Source organism: Zophobas morio, unplaced genomic scaffold, assembly GCF_036711695.1.
Source record: "Zophobas morio isolate AGI-343-1 ecotype UQ-CSIRO unplaced genomic scaffold, CSIRO_AGI_Zmor_V1 ptg000005l, whole genome shotgun sequence".
Lineage (NCBI taxonomy): Eukaryota > Metazoa > Arthropoda > Insecta > Coleoptera > Tenebrionidae > Zophobas > Zophobas morio.
This window is the reverse complement of record NW_026972110.1, coordinates 17,398,286-17,417,611: the sequence shown is the minus strand read 5'-3', so window position 1 is coordinate 17,417,611 and position 19,326 is coordinate 17,398,286. Positions and strand designations below refer to the sequence as shown.

The 19,326-nt window shown below is 35.3% G+C and overlaps 3 protein-coding genes and 1 long non-coding RNA gene across 8 annotated transcripts in view; 1 reads left to right on the top strand and 3 right to left on the bottom strand.

Annotated features, from left to right (window-relative positions):
- Positions 1–306, bottom strand: part of LOC135122895 (dynein axonemal heavy chain 7) — a 43,525-nt gene extending 43,219 nt beyond the window's left edge. Inside the window, exon 1 of the mRNA XM_064047382.1 lies at positions 166–306. The gene's annotated coding sequence lies outside the window, so the exon portion shown is untranslated. The remainder of the gene's footprint in view (positions 1–165) is intronic.
- LOC135122901 (elongation factor Ts, mitochondrial) lies at positions 57–1,428 on the top strand. The gene is made up of 4 exons (XM_064047394.1): positions 57–150; positions 345–497; positions 547–798; positions 844–1,428. The coding sequence occupies exons 1-4, from the start codon at positions 148–150 to the stop codon at positions 1,357–1,359; spliced, it is 924 nt and encodes a 307-aa protein (XP_063903464.1). The 5' UTR covers positions 57–147; the 3' UTR covers positions 1,360–1,428.
- On the bottom strand, positions 860–2,172 carry LOC135122902 (uncharacterized). Its single transcript, XR_010279480.1, has 2 exons — positions 1,740–2,172; positions 860–1,689 (listed from the first exon to the last, which is right to left on the bottom strand). It is a non-coding gene; the product is annotated as an uncharacterized LOC135122902 (long non-coding RNA).
- A 2,828-nt stretch (positions 2,173–5,000) lies between these two features.
- The window catches only part of LOC135122897 (nuclear factor of activated T-cells 5-like), a 95,182-nt gene continuing 80,856 nt past the window's right edge, over positions 5,001–19,326 (bottom strand). For 3 of the 5 annotated variants that reach the window (XM_064047386.1, XM_064047389.1, XM_064047390.1), the window contains 8 exons: positions 18,017–18,187; positions 17,766–17,932; positions 17,559–17,713; positions 11,808–12,147; positions 11,566–11,756; positions 10,994–11,138; positions 5,925–8,021; positions 5,780–5,867 (listed from right to left, as the gene is read on the bottom strand). In XM_064047386.1, the coding sequence (XP_063903456.1) occupies positions 5,839–5,867; positions 5,925–8,021; positions 10,994–11,138; positions 11,566–11,756; positions 11,808–12,147; positions 17,559–17,713; positions 17,766–17,932; positions 18,017–18,187 (3,295 nt within the window). In that variant the 3' untranslated portion in view covers positions 5,780–5,838. Of the gene's footprint in view, positions 5,609–5,779; positions 5,868–5,924; positions 8,022–10,993; positions 11,139–11,565; positions 11,757–11,807; positions 12,148–17,558; positions 17,714–17,765; positions 17,933–18,016; positions 18,188–19,326 lie in introns of those variants that run through there. The other 2 variants (XM_064047388.1, XM_064047387.1) reach the window with 2 other exon arrangements.

The window sequence follows — 19,326 nt, the reverse complement described above, 5'->3', positions numbered from 1 at the left end:
CAACTTTTGACGATCACTGAAATTTTGACACATGCAACCGTTTTACAGTCACTCATCGTTCTTATGTCATTTTCTCCAGGAAAATTATCCTCCAAATTTTAGGTTATAACGCGTTTTTGAGCGTTTTAAGCTCTAAAACTTAAAAAAATGGTAAGAAATACGCACCGATTTTTCTCAGTCAGAGTAGAGTAACATCATTTCTGCATAAATATTCCGTTTTCCGGCAAACGATTTGTCACACACAGAATTAGTCACTCTTTAAAGTATTTATTTACTTGTCATAGTAACAAGAAGCACAAGAATTCAGAAAGTACTACGAATTTGTGATCGATAATGTTTTGCAGATGTCCCTAAAGGTGTTGACGCGTTTCTTCCACAATCAAACACCATGTTTGGCAGCCGAGAAGTCCCTCTTGGCTACGTTACGAAAGAAGACTGGGTATACGTTTACTAACTGTAAGAAGGCACTTGAAATGCACAATAATGACTTAAAACAAGTAAGATACTATGTTGGGTGGTATAGCTTTGTTATATATGGTATTTCAGGCTGAGGAGTGGCTTAAACAACAAGCTCAGTCACTAGGTTGGGCCAAAGCAACTAAACTGGAAGGCAGACAAACTTCTCAAGGTTTAATAGCCCTCACAGTCGATAAACAAAATGCCGCACTAGTTGAGGTCAACTGTGAAACAGATTTTGTTGCAAGGAATAAAGAGTTTCACAAGATGGTACATGAGGCTGCTGTGAGTTGTTTAAATTTCACCCAGCAACAGCCAGAAAGTAATATTTCAGTGACCAGGGTATGTTTATTTTTCCAGGCTTTGTTGTTACTAATTTTGCTATAGTTTTTCATGAATGACACTCAATTAAAAACCCTCCCTACACAAGATGGTAAAAGCCTAGCAGACCACTTAGCATTGATGATTGGAACAGTTGGTGAAAATGCATCTTTAAGAAGAGCCCTAGGGGTCAAAGCTCATAAAGATGTTCACTTATCAGGATATGTGCACCCTTCAGGTAGTGGTAGTTCGGTTTCATTAGGAAAAATTGGAGCAATAGTAGCCCTAAAACAATTAGCTTCCAAAGAAATAGATTTAGACAAAGTTGGTAAAGAATTGTGTCAGCATATTGTAGGAATGAATCCTAAAAAGATTGGGACGTTGTCTGATAAGCCTGCAAAAGATAAAGAAGAAGAAACTTGTTTAATTCATCAAGAATTTTTATTAGATGATAATGTAACAGTGAAAGAAATATTAGATGAACATGAAATAGACATAGTTGATTTTAAAAGATTTGAGTGTGGTGAAAACACCAGTGAAGTTGCTGATCAACCTCTAGAATATGTAGAAACGTGTCAGTAAATGTTATTTTGTTATAAAAGTTAAAATTATATTTCATTAAAAAAGTTGAATAAAAAATGGGAAATTCTAGGCTGCTGATTTTCTCATTTCTGCTACTGAGCGATTCTTCTTAAAATCCACATTGTTCTTCCACATCCACATTCTGCAGTCTTTCTTCCAGGTCCAAGCAATGTCATTCGCTGTATATGATTTACCTTTCTGGACCAAAAACTCTTCATTTATGTAGTAAATTTCATCAGTGACAGCATCCTTCGTAGCTATAGCGTTCTTATCCGTTCTTTGTAAATCGTAATCTTTGCAAAATAACTCTAAAGAGTTTTCTTTCGTATTCTACAATTAATTTTTGGTTAGTTTTTGAAAAAAATGTCAAAACTCGTAACCTGATATCGCTGATTTGGAGTCGAATCGTAAAGTTTGGTGTCCACCATTGCTCCAGCGTAAGACTTGGCTTCACGTAAATTTAAGTTTGTTGAGTTAAGAAGTCCTAATTCGTTTGTGGATGCACATTTCTTCAAAACTAAATTTTTGTCTTTGGGATTCATAATGACAAGAAACGGGACGGAGACATTTTTTCCGTTTATAAGTAACAGCACACTTTGCATTGTGAATAAAAGCAATTACAACAAGCGAACCTGAAACTTTCAAAGCAACATTTGCTTGTAACTCCACTTTGCAAAACTCAGTCGACCGAATTCATTGACCAATTACAATTTTGCAAGAAAAACAGAATGAAACATAGTCATTGGCTATTTTGAAATACTATGACATGGTTGGTCGGATTCGGACCAACGAGGGAATTTATAGCCAATCAGATCAAGGGAATGTACATGTACGAAGTCGAATGTCAAAACGGCAGAACTTCCTTAGTAAAAAATGGTGTCCATCCGGATTTTAAAAGTTTGTTGCGCGTGTTTAAAGGTGTAACGTGGTTATGATAAAGAACTCATATTAACACTTGAAAAGTCAGGTTAAGTTGTGGAAAGAAATAGCCGGAGTTGTATTACACGAGACATCATTATAACGTAAGTTTTTCATTTATACACAATATATATATATTTTGTAAATATTTTGTCAATATTTTGTCACTATTATTAATGTTAATTGAAATATTATTTCATATTATTCCCTTAGCGCATGTCATGCTTATGTTATGCAACCAATATCACATAAAGTCACCTTTTTCCGTTTCACAGAAAAAAAGTACCGTGAATTTTTGTGTATGACGTCGTCAGTTCTTTGTAAATAAATATACGGGTTTTCATAAATGTTTCTGACATCCAGCGATTTGTGAAATTTAAAAATGTTGCAGATTTGCCACTTCTTAGTAATGGTAGACATGGGTGGACAATTTAAAGTTTTTATTAAAATAGATATGTCATCACCTGTCAGAATAATTAGAACTTTGAACCACTTTGAATTTTCGTTGTGATTAATTTTTTATTCGTCAAGAGACTGAGGGCGGAGCTTAAATGCAGAGTTCATATTTCTCTACAAGAAATTACCACATGAAATGTTTTAAGTACCGTGTTATTGAAAGAAAACTACACATACTAAGAAAAAAATAATAATAAGCCCCACCCACCCACCCGATCTCAATTGTGACGAATTTTTCATTGGTTACGAGATCGAGGGGCAGGGCTTAAATGCGAAGTCCATATGTTTGAGTCATTGTCGTATTGCAAAAAATACTATTTTTAGAAAAAGAAAACGGAGATCGAAAGAAAAAGGTAAAAATGCGAAGTCAACACAATATAAATAAATGCGGTGAAAGCAATTAAAAATTAATTAGTTGACAAAAATTTAATTATAAACATTGAAAAATCCAAAAACTGTAAAATCGTGATAATTTCAGTTTTAATAAGTTTGTTTTTTTTTAATTAAATTAAAAATTAGACTGGAAAAATGAAACATTAAAAAAGTAATAACTTGAAAAAAATTAAAAACCAAACTGAAATCTCGATTAATTGAAATAAGGAAAAATGAAAATATGTACAAATTGAAAATTGAGGAAATGCAAAATTGAAATATCGAAAAATTGCAAATCAAAAATCTGCGAGACCGAACAACAAATGAAAATTTCATCAGAATTGAAACAGGGCGGGTGGGTGGGGCTTAATCATTGACATCTTTTTCTGAATATGTATAGTTCTTTTTCAACAACACGATACTTAAAACATAATAATTATAATCTCAAATTTACCCTTTGATATTTTAAGTATTTTACTGTTTACAGAAGACTTGTATAATACGAAAAAAATTAAAGGATAAGCCCCACCCACCCGCCCTACTCAATTGTGATTAATTTTTTATTCGTCAAGAGACTGAGGGCGGAGCTTAAATGCAGAGTTCATATTTCTCTACAAGCAAATACCATGTGAACTGTTTTAAGTACCATGTTATTGAAAGTTGTGAATAATTTTTTATTGGTTATGAGGTCGAGGGGCAGAGCTTAAATGCAAAGTCCATATGTTTGGGTCATTGTCGTATTGCAAAAAATACTATTTTTAGAAAAACAAAACGGAGATCGAGAGAAAAAGAACTATAGTTATATACACACTTTGAAAGAGGCGGAACAATTCAGTGCCCACGTGATGTTCGAATTATTCATGACAGCCTGTATTAATTGTGATATAAATAATTATATCAATAGTAGGCGCTGTTTCTAAAACTGCGGCAAAATGTATTTTTAAAAAAGTAAAATAAGGTTGCAGTTGGGACAGATTTTTCATTAATTGTTTGTATAATTTGAAATGACGTTAAAAGCTGAAGTGTGAGGTTAAAAAAATCTAACCGACATGCATCCACGGACAGACAGACGGAAACTAAGAACCTGTTGCCATATTTCTGTCCTATTGTTTGGGAGTAAAAACGTAAAATCAATTTTTTTACATTTGTATATACTCATTTAAAATCCATTAATTCACTTTTATATTAAGAAAAATACTTTCTGAGTTTAAAATATTCACGTGTGTTGTATCACACAATAAAAAGTTTGTCTTAATAAAAGTAAAATTTATTTGCAGGATTTACTTGTCTGCGCTCACTGGTATGTATTGCGAATTTTACTTTCAAAGTTTAGAATAATTTTTGTCACGAATTTCACTACTGTAGGCCATACGCGCTCTATAGTTTAATTAGTTCTTTAAGGTGGTGGTACTGTAGTTGTTTTACCACAGTTCTACCATTCGTTAGTTCTTTAAATGGTGCATAAGTACATATCCATACAAAGTTTTTCGCTTAAGTTAAAGAAAAACTTCTTATCATGTTTCATACAACATCAAACTTTACTACAGCATTGTCAGTTTTTTTGGGCCTTACACTTCAGTAGTTTTAAATGGTTCCGTTGAAAAGAAACAAGAAAGTTTCAGTTCGTGGTAATCAAGTAAGGGTGAATGGAGGAAATAGGTGATGGTGCGAAGGGGGAAAATAAAACAATAATTATATTCAATATATATTTTTTCTGAAATATACACCTTGTAACAATCAACACTTGAATAGGTTTCATATAGCCATACAAGATTTATACATATATTATACAATAATAAATATTATTTATACTTGTTTTGTTTTTAACATAACAATAAAAAGATATAGCACTTTAATATTGAAGTCGTATTTAAATTAATGACACTTTTAACACTATAAAATAAATTATCGTACAAGTATAAATAATGCACAGTTTGTTTTCATAGAAAACACTGTGTTGAAATTTTATTTCATCTTAAAATCTATTTGCATTGACATTTTTAAAATAAAATTAAAATTTCACAGAATTCCAAGATGGAACATAAAGTAGAAACTAATCATTACGAAAGTGATAATTTTGCACAAGCAGATCAAATGAAAAGTTAAGTCTCTTTTTATGTTTTTGTTTTGTATAAATAGAGAAAGCATATTACTTAATTGAGCAAACTTAAAATAGCACATATAGATGCGGAAATCCTACATTAATTTGTCAAGTGTTTAAAAAATGGCATATATCTGAACAAACTGCGGATGAGCAATCGCAATAATACTCGATTACGACATGGTAATCTTACAACAAATATGTAAACATTACATATGAACAACGTAAAAAAATGTAACTAACGTCTTGTACTTAATTACAACTTGCATGTATAAAGTGCCTCATCATTGAATTAAAAAGCACATCGTAATCATAATAAGCTGAGCTTTTAAATGCAAACAATAACACCTTACACAGCAATGAGTACGGAACATGAATGACGCCTCCACCAATGAATTTATACTGAAAAAAATAAATGGATTAGGATAATAAAATGATGCAACTAGGAAAAGAAGCCATGCAATGATAGATGGGTTAACACGTTAAAACTAATAAAGTTAGTGTTACATACAGTTACAAAACACTATCATAAAATATAAATATTGTTTCTCTGTTACAACTAATTTTGAGATGTTTTCTTTCGTCCATCAATACATTTATATACACAGACCACTAGTGCTACAGTTCAATTCTCATGACTTTTTAGTATCTACTGGTGCTACTTAAGGAAAAAAAGAACACTTATTAACAGAAGCTTAATGAAAGTTGCTGTTATTACCTTGGTCAAAACAACTCGGATTTATGAAGTTGATCAGTTCGTTCTCGGTTAGGGACGTGAACGACTGGGGAATCATTCGATCCTCGGTCTTCTTATCAACTTGCGATATTCCGGTTATCTCTTTCACAGGCACTGGTATAACAAAATCAGACTTATTGTCCTGAGCTATCGTTTTGTTTAACAATGCCATTTCAGGTGGCGATACGGTGTTTAAAAGCGGCGGTTGTACAAAATTGTTCCCTTGTAATTGACTTAGTCTCGTCGTTGGCATCACCTCAGTCGCACCAGAAGATGCCATAGTCATTATATCTTCCATCATTCTGTTCATCATGGGTTCCTTAGTATCTATATTCTTCGACCTGCTGTCCAATTCCGATATCCTCTTCTGCGTCTCGAACAAATCCACAGCAGCTTTTATAAGCACAGCTTTCTCGGGTTCGGCAGCTAGGGTTAAAGGATTGGCAACAGCTATCGGGGAATGTAACGGGGAGCTGTGATTCGGGTTGGTCGTCAACAGAGTCGGAATCACGGAAGGCTGCAGACTCGACTCTACAGTGACCGGTGGTTGACACATGGCGTTAGGAAGAAGAGTATCTTGCGTGTTCCTACACATCAAACTCGGTGATATCTGGGAGTTTAATATCACTGCTGGGGATAGGTTAGGAGACGTGTGGGCGTGGCTGAGATCATGATTTAATATCGGGGACGATAAGGTCGTGTTGATCATAGGAGCCACCATCAAATTCGACCGGGAATTCAACATGACGTCGCGGATGACGTCCGATGACGCTTCTGGATTCGGGGACGTCATTGCCATCTTACTCGGTTGCTCAGATCTCGTGGGGCTTCCTATGTGAGACTCGACCGTCGAATTAACCAACTGATCTAACTTCTCCGTGTTGATAGGAACGCTGATGGAACTTTCGATTGTGCTCAATGTAGTAATGGACGAAGTGATAGCATTCGTCTGCGATATAGTTTGTTCGGCGATGGCGGCAGCTTCGCTTTTCGCGACCAGCATGCCTTCATTTTCGGTGGTCCCAGTTATAAACTGCCTCTCTCTCAAATAAACCGCTTCACTAGTGGAAGTCAAATTCGTAGTACAATTAGGCAGCAAATTCCCGCACGTCGGCGCGGGAACCACAGGCGAAGACGTCAAAATCTTCGGCGAACAGAACCCTCTCGATTCCGTGTTAATAATCTCGTTGATCTTCTCCGAAACGTCACTCTTCAACTGCAACTGACTCTGAATACTCTTGGTTTCGATATTCGTGAGAAAATTCTCGACGCTTTGTGCGCTCTGCGCCGGAAGCGGCACGTCCGACGCCTCGGTCACCCCGAAACTCTGCAAGGTGGCCATAGAGGGCGCACTGCTGTTGACTAAATCGGCAACAGTGGCCATGGGCATCTTCATCCTCAAGTCGATGACTTTGAGCTCTTCCGCGGTGGCGGCGCCGACCTCGTTCTGGGAGGCGGACGCCAGCATGTTTTGTTGCATCAGGAGCGGCTGGGACAGCACTAGGCGGTCTGTCACGACCGAGTTGCTGCAGTGCTGCATCACGTTACTGCACGACGTGTCTTCGTTCATGGTAGACATCTGCGAGTTGCTCAGATTGACATCCATGGAGCTTTCGCACACTGGTCTACTGACTGACCCTCTTCTCCTCACCATGATTTCTACGCTACCCTCGTTGCTCACGCTCAAATTGGAGTTCTCGTTGTGGTTCAACATGTTGTTGTGGTTGAGCATATCGATGGAGTTGTCATTGATCATCGACATGTTGGAATCGCCCGGATGCACGTCGAGGGAGCTCTCGGAGATGTGTCTGAAGCGCTCCGGGTGATCCATGGAGTCAATGACGGAACTTTGGCTGTTCTCGTCGATGTACTCTTGCTTGAGGGTGCGCAAGGGAGGAGAGAGGTTCTCGCTGGTCGATGGTAAGCTGATGGAAGGGCGACGGGGTGCCATAGGCACCAAGCTGGATTCTGGTGGGGGCATCATGCCCAAATCTTGCTCTCTTTTGCTAATGTTCGACGACCAAGGCATCTTGTTAAAAAACGGTGCTTGCGGTGTAGCAGGCGGAGGATCGACGTGAACTGTAAGATACGAAAACTGTATAAGAACGAGCAAGCGTACACTGGCATGTTATAACTAATAGCTGCCGTCAAAGCCACTGTAAAAAAAGGGGGGGCGTTGCCACTCAAGCCACGCACCAATACTGACTTGCCATTTGGCGTATGTGTGTGTATGAATAACAAAGGCAATGGCTTGATAGACATAACCCACAATGTTAACGCCCCATACGTTCACCGACTCAGAGCGACCTGTTACAGACCACTTTCATTCCACTTGTCCTTGTGTCATACTCAACTAATCCTACAGTAAAGGATTCAAGGATCATGACAAGTATAATATGATATTCAAATACTTCAGGCTAAGATTTTCGGACAAAATCGTAGAATAAGAAACCTCTCTACCCCCAGCGAAAATGATGCGTTTAAAAGTAGCCGCCGTTCATTCCACCACCAATTTTATGGGAAAACTAACTCTCAACATAGCCTGAAATAATTTTAGTTTAGGTCAGGTCGTGATTAGAAAAATAAATCGTGGGTGAGGCCGGGTGTTAATGTGTAACCCAATTAAAACTAACGTCTAACATAAAATTAAAACTAAGTCAGTAATGGGTGTGGTGTCAGTGTATGCACGAATCAAAAATTTACACTTAGTGAAGACGTGATGGGGGATGAAATCTGTGTCAATCACGAAACAATATTATGCGAAACGGTCAAGATCTCATCCCGCATACGAATGAGGTGGTGATTTTCCAGCAAAACTGCCTTTCCATCATTAAATCTACGAAATGAATCAAACCGCGGAGACTTTCAGTGAGATATTTATAAAGCACTGCAAGCTCCAAATTCGTCAAAACATGCTACCGCTTTCCACACGTGCCTTCGACTTACACAAGTTAGCCCCTCACAAAAAGTTTCCATAAATTTGACTTATTTCACCAACTTAACAACGCAAACGGCACTTTTGTTGTGAAAACCGTAACGTCCTTCGGAATATGAAGCATGATAATGATCTTAAGATTACCATTCACCAAAATCCCACATAAAATCGATTGTAGAGAGAATTCTTTAAGGAAATAAATGGAATTTGGCGATAATAGGATTAATAGTTTCCTAAAAACACATCCATAAACCTGTCATCTCATCTACGCCGTGCGTTAACATTACGGGTCGAAAACAGGGTCGTGTCTGAAGTCGGTATCCCTGTAAAAGAAAAAAACCTATCCTCTGCAGTGGCGTACCTAAATTATTATTTTAACGACATATCCGGGACTGACTGGCTGTTACTATCTCTTTTTTGGCATAACTTAAAATTACATTTATAACAGAAAATCTACATGTAAGAGCTTAACTGTAAAGATGAACTTAAAATAATGATGTTTAAAAATTTATAGTGTAAATTAAAATTAAGGGTAGGTATAGTGTAATGATAACAAGTACAACGCTTGTTTTAGTTGTGTTGTGTGAAATGTATCTTGTGTACGTATTCTTTTCGGAACAAATATTCGCGCAATCGCACTGTTCCAGTTCTCGAGTGAATGAGAATTTATTGCGTTAAAACTTGATCCAGTGTGAGCGGCTGATAGGAAAAGCAGAGGCGATGATCGAACTGTAAATAAAATTCACTTACCGACCGCAAAACACATGATAATGATTGAACTGAAACAGTAATATTGTTCCTGAAAAAGAAAATATGTGGTGTATGTGTGTGTACGTGTGTAGGTGTGTGGTGATGTATCGTGTGTTTTTTTAAGTACCCGTGAAACTAGAACCTGAATGACGCGTCATCGGCGTAGGTTAGGCCCCGCAGGCTGAGAGAAGACGATGGCAGGCGGCCCCTCTGCGTATACAGAGTCTGTATGCTGTATGAGACAAAGTGAAAGCAAACGCAATTGAAATTTGTTTATAACAACTTTGCATCTCATACAGAAAAATGGTCGAAAAATCGACACAAGCAATTGTAAAATTTTTTGACCCAACTCTCGGTGGCTGGAATCGCTGCTGGAAGGGCGGAGCTCGAGTCAAAAGATTTTACAGTACAACATGAAATAAATAAAACTGGCTTTGGCATTACATATTGCAAATACGTAATGTTTTTAAATAGGTACAGAGTGTCTTTAAAATAATTACATTTCAAAGAAATCAAAGTACAATAAATTTGTAATAAAATACATCTCAAAGGAATGCATACATGTCATTTTATATATATATTACACAATACATAAGGAAATATATAGTATTGTACTTTTACTTGTAAAATATGATGCAATCTGCGGAATTCTACCTAAATAAAACACAAAAAATACAAGATATGAAACATGTTCTGCTTCCAAAGCCACTGAAAATTTAGGGTTATGTTACAGTCTCTCAAACATTTTAACTTCAAACGAGAAACAACTCTATGTGAATGACTATCTGCAAAATAACCCTTATCTGAAATAGTTGGGGCAAATACACATTACAACATTCACACTGGTCATTTGTACTCGACAGACGCGCAACATTCGTTCTTCAACAACCATAAACCTCAGTCTTGCAACCAGTCATTCGCATTCAGTCTATAATGTAAATTTGCCTCCTCAGGATATATGTGACAATACTAACTAGAACACTGTTCTTATAAAACACCAACTTGAAAAAAAAAAAAAAAGTTACAACAACAAAACATTGTGTGAACAGTTTTCCAGTTTCATTCACACTTGAAAAAGTACTACAAATCCAAAACTTCCATTCTTAAAAATTCCAAAAATTAAAATAGTTTAGTCTGCAAACTAAATCTGTGCTCTTGTAATACTTTCCAAGCTTTCACATCCAATTAATTTCGTGCAGCGCATGCTAAAGCTCAGATTGACTCAATTTTTCGTCGTTGTTTTGATCGAGACACGCTCACTGTTTACTTTCTGACTCATCTACACTTGACAGGTGTCCACCAAAATCAACAGTATTAAATCAATCGCTTGTTAAACTGCCAAGAAATAGAATTATTGCTATCTTACCGCTCGGTATGGCCCCATTAACAGGGGTATATACAAACTGGTGTGGTTCGCTTGTTTTGCCGCTAGATACGACACACAACCTAACTGTAACTGGTTCATTTATGTCAGGTCTACGATATGGTGGTATTACGCACACGAAATGAGTCTGAAACAAAAATCCCAGTTAGTTCAGTGAATCCGGTGTTAACTGTGAATTTTGGATACGCAACGATTTTTTTTATTATGAAAGTACAAAGTTACTACGCTTCCTTAGCTTATGCGCAATAAGTAAAAATGACCTCTCAGCAATAACTTGAAATGTTTATGTTTATACATAGAAGACTGTCACCTAGAAATTAGTTTGATTTAAATGAATTCTTATTTAATCATTATTAAATAAAGACGTGCGTATTCGCACATTTTCAAGAAAATGGGGTGACTCTAATTTGATAACAAAAATTAGAGTGAATAATTTTATTAAATTTATTTTAAAACGTTTTGGGTAAAAACTCAACCCGGATGCATAAACTACGCGTATAGGACTGTTATTTAATACAAATATACAATATATATGTACAAAAAAATTGTCATACCTGCTGCAGGTACTCCTTATCGGGAACAACGGCTTGTTCCCACCTCACATGCCTCTCGTCGTCGAATTGTTGAAAGTAGACTTTAGTATCCTTGAGGAAATTTTTACCCAAAACGAAGAGCTCCAACCCTCCGCTCGCCGGACACGAAGTGAGCGACTTTTTGCAGATTTCGGGGATCCCTGGGGGCTGAGCTGAAACAAGCACCGTGAACACACCCCTCGGACATCCTCACTCGGACTTACTGCAAACGATAGGCTGCGAGCAAACTTGCAGCGTCTCCAGCGATCCATCATCGTGCGTTAACGTGGTGCGAAAAATCATTCGACATCTCGTCGACTTCTTTTTACTTCTGTTGCCCAACTGCTCCGGGAACCTGTGCTCCACGTCGACGTTCCGCTCCTTTAATATGCCAACGCAATCGCAGGTAGCACTCATGTCTTTCGATGGGTCCAATTGCAATTCGATCACGCACGTGCCGTCGATTTTTTTCTCAATGCAAGGTGTCGAGTTTTTGCCGCTGACCTTACACGCTTGGTAGAACATGTGCGGAGCTACCTTGCCCACGTCGGTTCCGATAAATACCTAACGAAATTTTAAATAAGCTTTGGCTAAAAACGGAAGCTCAAATGCCACAACCCACGGAGACTCCGCAGGGATGTATTATCAATGGTGGAAAGTGTATTTTGGGGTGGAAATGGCAGCCCACGACTAGTTACGTTTTAGGAGAATTTAGATTTGGTGGGGGAGTGAAGATGCGGCTCGGATTATTATTATCATCAAGGATTTAGGTTTTGGTTGAGGGCAGCCAAAAACTGCCACATCCGGTATACTTTTTCTGCTTCCATCGAAAGTTGATTTTCAATTGCGAATAACTGTTAAATTGCAATTTTCCTTGGTTTTCGGGAATGTTCGTTTTTTGATTTTAATTTAATCGAATTCGAAGCATGCTAAACATAACGCAGTTTTTCGAATGAACGTGAAGCTGATACCTGTTTTTCTAATAGTGCTAAGCTTTCTTTACTACTTGGCCAAAAACTGTTTTTGTTATTAAATTATTAACAACAAGAACTTATCGACACAAATAATAATTTAAATTCAAGTTACAAATTTGAAGAAATTCCAAGCAGCCTGGAGTAACAACAGTAAAAGAAAAGCGAAATGTTATGATAAAGTTGTAATACTTCGAAGACATGCTAGTTTTGTTTGCAGAGAAAGTTCGCTCTTTGGAAGCAGACCAAGTGTTGCTTTATAAAGAATGAATCTCTGCAGTTATTAAATGAAATGCAACGTTGTAAAGTGAAACTGTGTGTTGAAGAACTGCATGGGAAGAAGTTCGATTTAAAATAGTTTCTGGGGTATTCATCCTGAAGAAAGAACAAATCTTGAAGATGTAGAACACGAGAGCAAAATGTGAAAATTATTGTCTAATTTGTAGACTTATAATTCCAAACGAAAACTATAAATTATTCTTTTAAAGATTACGCATCAAAGTTGTTTTTGTTTTATGAAATGCTCTATACAGACTGTTCCATAAATGACGCATAAGCTCGAGGGTACGTTGATAAGAAGGTTCTTGAAGAAGTCGAAAAAAACGGTTTAAAAATTCCTGAACAAAATCTTTTAAAATATTAAACGTCAAAGTTGAAGAATCAACTTCGTACTTTTGATTTGTTTAATTTAATGAATTTCATGTCTAATAGACAGTTGAATTTGCTAGAATACGATCCACAATGTCAATTTTTACTGCTGACAAATGTCATTTTTGACAATTTTTATTGGAATTTTAAATTGTCAATTAAATTCACATTAAAATATATGAGAATTACGAAGTTAATTTTTCAATTCTGAAGTTTAATGGTTTCAAAAATTGAGTCCAAAGATTTTTTTTAACAATTTTTTTTTTTAATTCTTATGTGCCACTTTTGGAACAACCTGTATATTTTTGCATATTTAGACCCATAATGAAAAAAAAAGTTAAAAAGTGTATTAGGTGGGTCAATAGTCATAAGTAATTAAAAATCTATAACTTCCCCATTTTAAAAAATGGGAGTTCAAATTGTGCATCAATAGTCACTCTTCTTTAACAAACAAATCTAATAAGATCTATATTTATTTATTTACACAGGGTGATTCAATATCAAATTGTTGGTTTTCTTTTGTTTTTGGAACACGCTAAATTTTGAATCAGTTTTCGATTTTTTTTTTCGAAATAAATTTGAAAGTGTTTTAAAATAAGGTGTCTCATTTAAATAATAGGAGAAATTTAATAATTTTATTCGAGATTTATATGTATGTGGAGGCAACACGATTAAAAAATGTTTATGCAAGATTTCAAAGCTCCATTTTTAGAAATTAATCAATTGCTAGAATACGATCTACAATGCGATTGACAAATGTCATTTTTGACTACTTTCATCGGAATTTTAGATTGTCAATTAAATTTACATTAAAATATATGAGAATTACGAAGTTAGTTCTTCAATTTTTAAGTGTAATATGGAGTTTCAAACATTAAGTCCAAAGATTTTGTTAACCAGTTTTTTTTTAATTCTTCAGAGCCTTCTTAAAATCATACCATCCAGCTTATGTGTCACTTTTGGAACAGCCTGTATATTTTTGCATATTTAGAGCCATTATGAAAAAAGAAGTTAAAAATTGTATTAAACGTAAGAGTCAATAGTCATAATCCATGACTTCGCCATTTTTAAAAATGGAAGTGTAAAATTTGCATCAATATTTTTAGTCATTCTGCTTTGACAGACATACCTAATAAGATCTATATTTATTTATTCAGAGTGATTCAATTTCAAATTGTCAATTTTCTTTTGTTTTTGGAACACGCTAAATTTTGAACCAGTTTTCGATTTTTTTTTTAAATACATTTGAAAGTGTTTTAAAATACAGGTGTTCCATTTAAATAATAGGGGAAATTAAATCATTTTATTCAATTCCTATATTTTATATATAGGCAAGGCGATTAAAAATTTTTGTGCAAAATTCCAAAGCTTTTTAGAAATTAATTAGAGTTGAGAATTTTTAAAAAGGATTTTTTTCTTCTATAAAATTGCAAATATCTTTGAGAACCATTGCTCAAAAAACATTCAATTTTCTTGTTGTTTCATAATAAATCCAAATCTATTTTCATTCATCCCCTCTGAAAAGTTAACGACGTCATCTCGAATGTTATTACGTCAATCATTATTGAAAAATAATGATCCCTTACTAACATTTTTAATTTTTTAGAAAATTGCTTATTATATAGGATGTTCCATAAAAATTAAATCCCATTTTCAGAATGTAATATCTCATTTTTAAATATAAGTTGTACACAGTGTTTTTAAAAAACAGTTTACATCATCATTCTTCTTAAAGTTTTGGCGAAATTTTTCATCACGTATTTTTAAAATTCAATATCTCACATATTTATGGAAATTTCACAACCCAGTTTTAACCACTGTTTTCAGCTTACAAAAGCCTATAAATTACGTAGAAAACATCAATTTCTTGTGTTGAAAATGAAATACAGTAAAAGCAGCTTCTTCGACACAAACTTCTTTTATATGGATCTCAACAAAAAAGCGGCAATGTTTCCTGGATAATGTAAAGAGTACCTAAGCTGAAAACAGTCGTGAAAACTGTGTTACGAAATTTCCATAAATAATAGAGATATTGATGTTTTTAAAGACAAGTGATGAAAAATAATACGACACAGGTCTGTTAATAACGCAGAAATTACGTTCTGAAAATATATTGAAAATCCCATAAACCAAAAGTAACTAAAAAAAAAAAACTACATTTATCGATTATCTCAAATACAAATTTAATAATTTTCTTAAAATTTTAGAACCACATTTATATAATGTATGTTGGTGTGAATTATCGTCGCCTTGCTAAAATGCGTAAAAAAAAAGCTTAATTAAACCTCATTAAGTATTATTAAAAGGAAGTTCCCTCGCCCCTCCACCAGTTAAACAAACTCACTTTCTGGGAAAAATTATAAAACGTTATTCTGAAAATTTTATTTTTACGACGACACCTCCGTATACATTAAAATAAAAGATTGTACGGTGCTCCCAGCACTTTAGAAACATTAGAAATTTTTTTTATTTAACAATAAAATTAAATGAGTCGTATATAAATAATTGTAAAAGATAAAAACATAAACATTTACTTAAGATTTTTCCCGAGGACGTCATTAACTTTTAAGAGCGGTTGAATAAATAAATTTTAATCGTAGTTCTGTAATTATGAAATCCATATTAATAAACTATAAAAAAAAATCGCCAAAATTTCAAAAAATGTTAGTTTCGTAGATCGTAAGACAAACTGTGAAAAATGTTTTTTTGATTTTTTAAGGAAAATTTGCATGCTTACAACGAAAATATGCATACATTATTATGGTACTTTTTTCTTGTCCGGAATTTGGATTTTGATTTTGGGTAATGTTGGAAAAAGGTTTTTTGGCATGACGGACAATTAAAATGAGATCACACCCTCTTTTTATGCTACAGTTTCGTCATGTCAAAAAAAAAACCTAGACGAAACTGTCGCACAAAAAGAGGGTCTTATCTCATTTTAATTGTCCATCAGGCCAAAAAACCTAAAAACTGTAAAGTGTAAAATATTGTAAAATCTTGTTTCTACAGACAACAACAAAATTTTGACACGACGTTGGCGGGTGGAGATGATCAGACAAAACAATCGGTAGTAGTTTCAAAAATTTAGGGAAGACCTACTTTTTCACATTCTAGAAAAAAAATCCATTCCGTTAGATCCACCCCCTTACAACACTTTCGTAGCTTTGGAAATTCCAGGACTAGGAAATAAAACAACAGATACTTGTTGGCGTTGTTAGATTATTTTGCCACATGGCCAGAGGCTATTCCTTCACCAAACCAAGTATTAACGAATAAATAATATGTAGACTACAATACCGATGTAATTCCATTCTAATTACGGTCGTACGCAAGCCTTAATATGAAGTTTCTACAAGTTCGGGCGTGTCATAAAACCAACTACAAGATAGGAATGAAGTCTGAGAGACTATATGAATGTTGAAACGCTAGTTTACAAGTCGAGATACACCGGTAATAACATGAATGGGAAAGAAAATATTGCGCAACCAACAACAAGAAAAAACTGTAGAATTAAATGTCACAGAACTTCAGGAAATGACGAAAAAGAACCTTGACGAGATGAAGAATTACTACTACTTTATACCTCGAGATCCAACTTCGTGTTTTTTAACGTAAAAAGAAAAACATCTCCAAACTTATCTAGACCGACTCAGAGTTGTAAAATGTCTATCTCAACGACGTGTGTAGGATTCAAAACCAAAATACACGAAATCTTAGGTAGTGCACACAAATCGCTTAAACAAATACACAGACAACCCAACGAAGACGTCAATTGTTAGTAAAACAGAGGTAAAGTAAGCAATTTCGTTCGCCCGATTATTTTAAAGAAATTAACCGACTATTAAAATTACACTTTAGGTAGAGCTTTCCAATTTGACTTTACCACAAAGCTTTGGAACTAATTTCATTGAGGAGTTGTTACGCAAACATCGTAAATACACTTATCTGTTAAATTAATGTCCACTGCTTGTCAAAAAAAACTAAAGTATCAGCCAAAAAACCTTGGGCGGGGCCGGGTGTAAAACCATGCGACTCATTGCCGGGACGTTCAAAAATAAAACACTGAGATTGTGTTTACGTAACGGATCCCGTTCAAAGCACAACACAAAATGCAAATGTTGATTCGATTGTTTCGCACCTCCAACGCGATTTTCCAAAAAGAGAATTTTTACAGTATACGTTTTAAAAGTACAAAGTGTATTATCACAAGTCAACTTTTTTTGGAGGAATTTCAAACAATATCAGCGTATCTAAGACAATAAGGAGAGAGGGAGGACGCGGGCCAAGTCTATGTGGAACGGTACGGGTCTTTGAAGGTCTCGAGTTTTGAATTTCCTGTTTAATAGTTAAGCCTACCTGTAGAGTTGTAGGTTTGTAGTAGCCAATTAGTTGCACTATAGGAAATCCGTTGCCTTCCCTGTCTTTTACAGCGCCCCTGCTGCCTTCAGTCTGATACCTCGCTCTGTGCTGCTGCTCTGGTTGTTTAACTATCGTCAAGCTCACGTCTGAAACTAATACGAACAATGAGTGGTGTATTTCTTGATAGTCATCAATCCGACTTACCATATTTGGAAGAAGTACTTAATTGTGTAGTGAGAGGAACTGGTGAGGAGCTCGGTTGTCTGTTCGAGAGAGGTATACATCTAGGAACTGCCCTACCCGAGGAACTTGTCGGATTGTTATTCATACTTAACGAGGGTATCGAGCCAGCGGGGGCAGTACGAATCAGTCTAAAATCCCCCAAAAAATCAATCATTTATTAACGCACATATATTAAAATTAGAAAAATCAATCAACGGAGTGCGACAACTTACGATGTGCTTTCTTTGCAGTTCCTCACTGTGTCAGGAAAGCAATATCTATCATTCACCTCCTCATTCTCCAACTTTATGTCCATTTTGAGCCTTTTGGCTTCCGCGCGTTCGCCATTCCACGTAAGTCTATCCGACATGTTAAGATGGTGCGGATCTGCATGATGTTCGAAACTAAAAATAAACGATAAAAATAAAGTTAGTGTTTTTTCATAAAAGTTAATGGTGCAAATAGCAAAGCGAGGTGATTTCGCACTTTGCTTTATGAGTAGTGGCTAGTTTGTGATTCATCCGCCAAAAATTCATGCTAATAAATGTTTTATTGGCCGTCTTGGTTAGTTACAACGGATGCGACATACTTCCCCAAGCAGGCGACTTTCAAGAAACTTGGAAGACTGAGTGCGAAATGTGGGTATTTTATTTAAAACTTGGATCAACTTCAACGCATTCTTGCGTCGACAATAAATTTTGAAGAAAAGTGCATTTATGCATGGGATCAGGCGAAAAGGACGGCGAGATTTGCGTTATAAGTAATGCAATCCATTGGGAATCATAATCCGAAATTTGTATTTACGGTTACATTAAGCACAACAAAAATATAGTCTCTGTTTGCTGCGCGTTTTGACTCGAATAGGGGACACCGGGGCATAATAATGCTTGCAACGAAGTCATTTTTATAATAGCTCTTTTGTGTCAAACTCTTACATCTTACAACACCATCCATCAGGAAATGCAGTAACTAAAAGTTCACTTTATGGGTTTTATGTTTTAGTATATTTAAATATATGGCCAGGCCAGGAGCAACAGCTAAATTTCTTTTCTTTGTTTGGCAGATTTTTCGATCAAAATACAAATGAAAAAACCAAAATAAAAAACAAAGAGAAAACAGTTCAGGATCCTTGTTAAAAATATCTTATAGTCAGTTACGGTATACTATTCATTCTTGTTTTTTTTTTATCACCTTGTGGCGGGCATTTGAATTCCAATGTAAATGATAATTAATTAATGAAACATTTATTCCGTCAATGATATTTTTTTATTTACAACTCTTTTACAACAGAACTTTCTATTAGAAAAAAATCGGTAGCACTTTCATGTGCGCAATTATTATTTTTTTACTAGCTTTCTTTAATTCGACCTTTCATTGATAAATAAAGAAGTAAAATCGACTGACGTTAAAGATGTTAATAATTAACACAAACAAAAAAAGATCGGAAGGTTATTTTGACAGAACTTTCTCGCACCTGAAGTGTAAGCCAAGAAGTCCTGGTTCTTCGAAAAATTGTCAAAACTTTTTGCAATTTTTGTTTTCT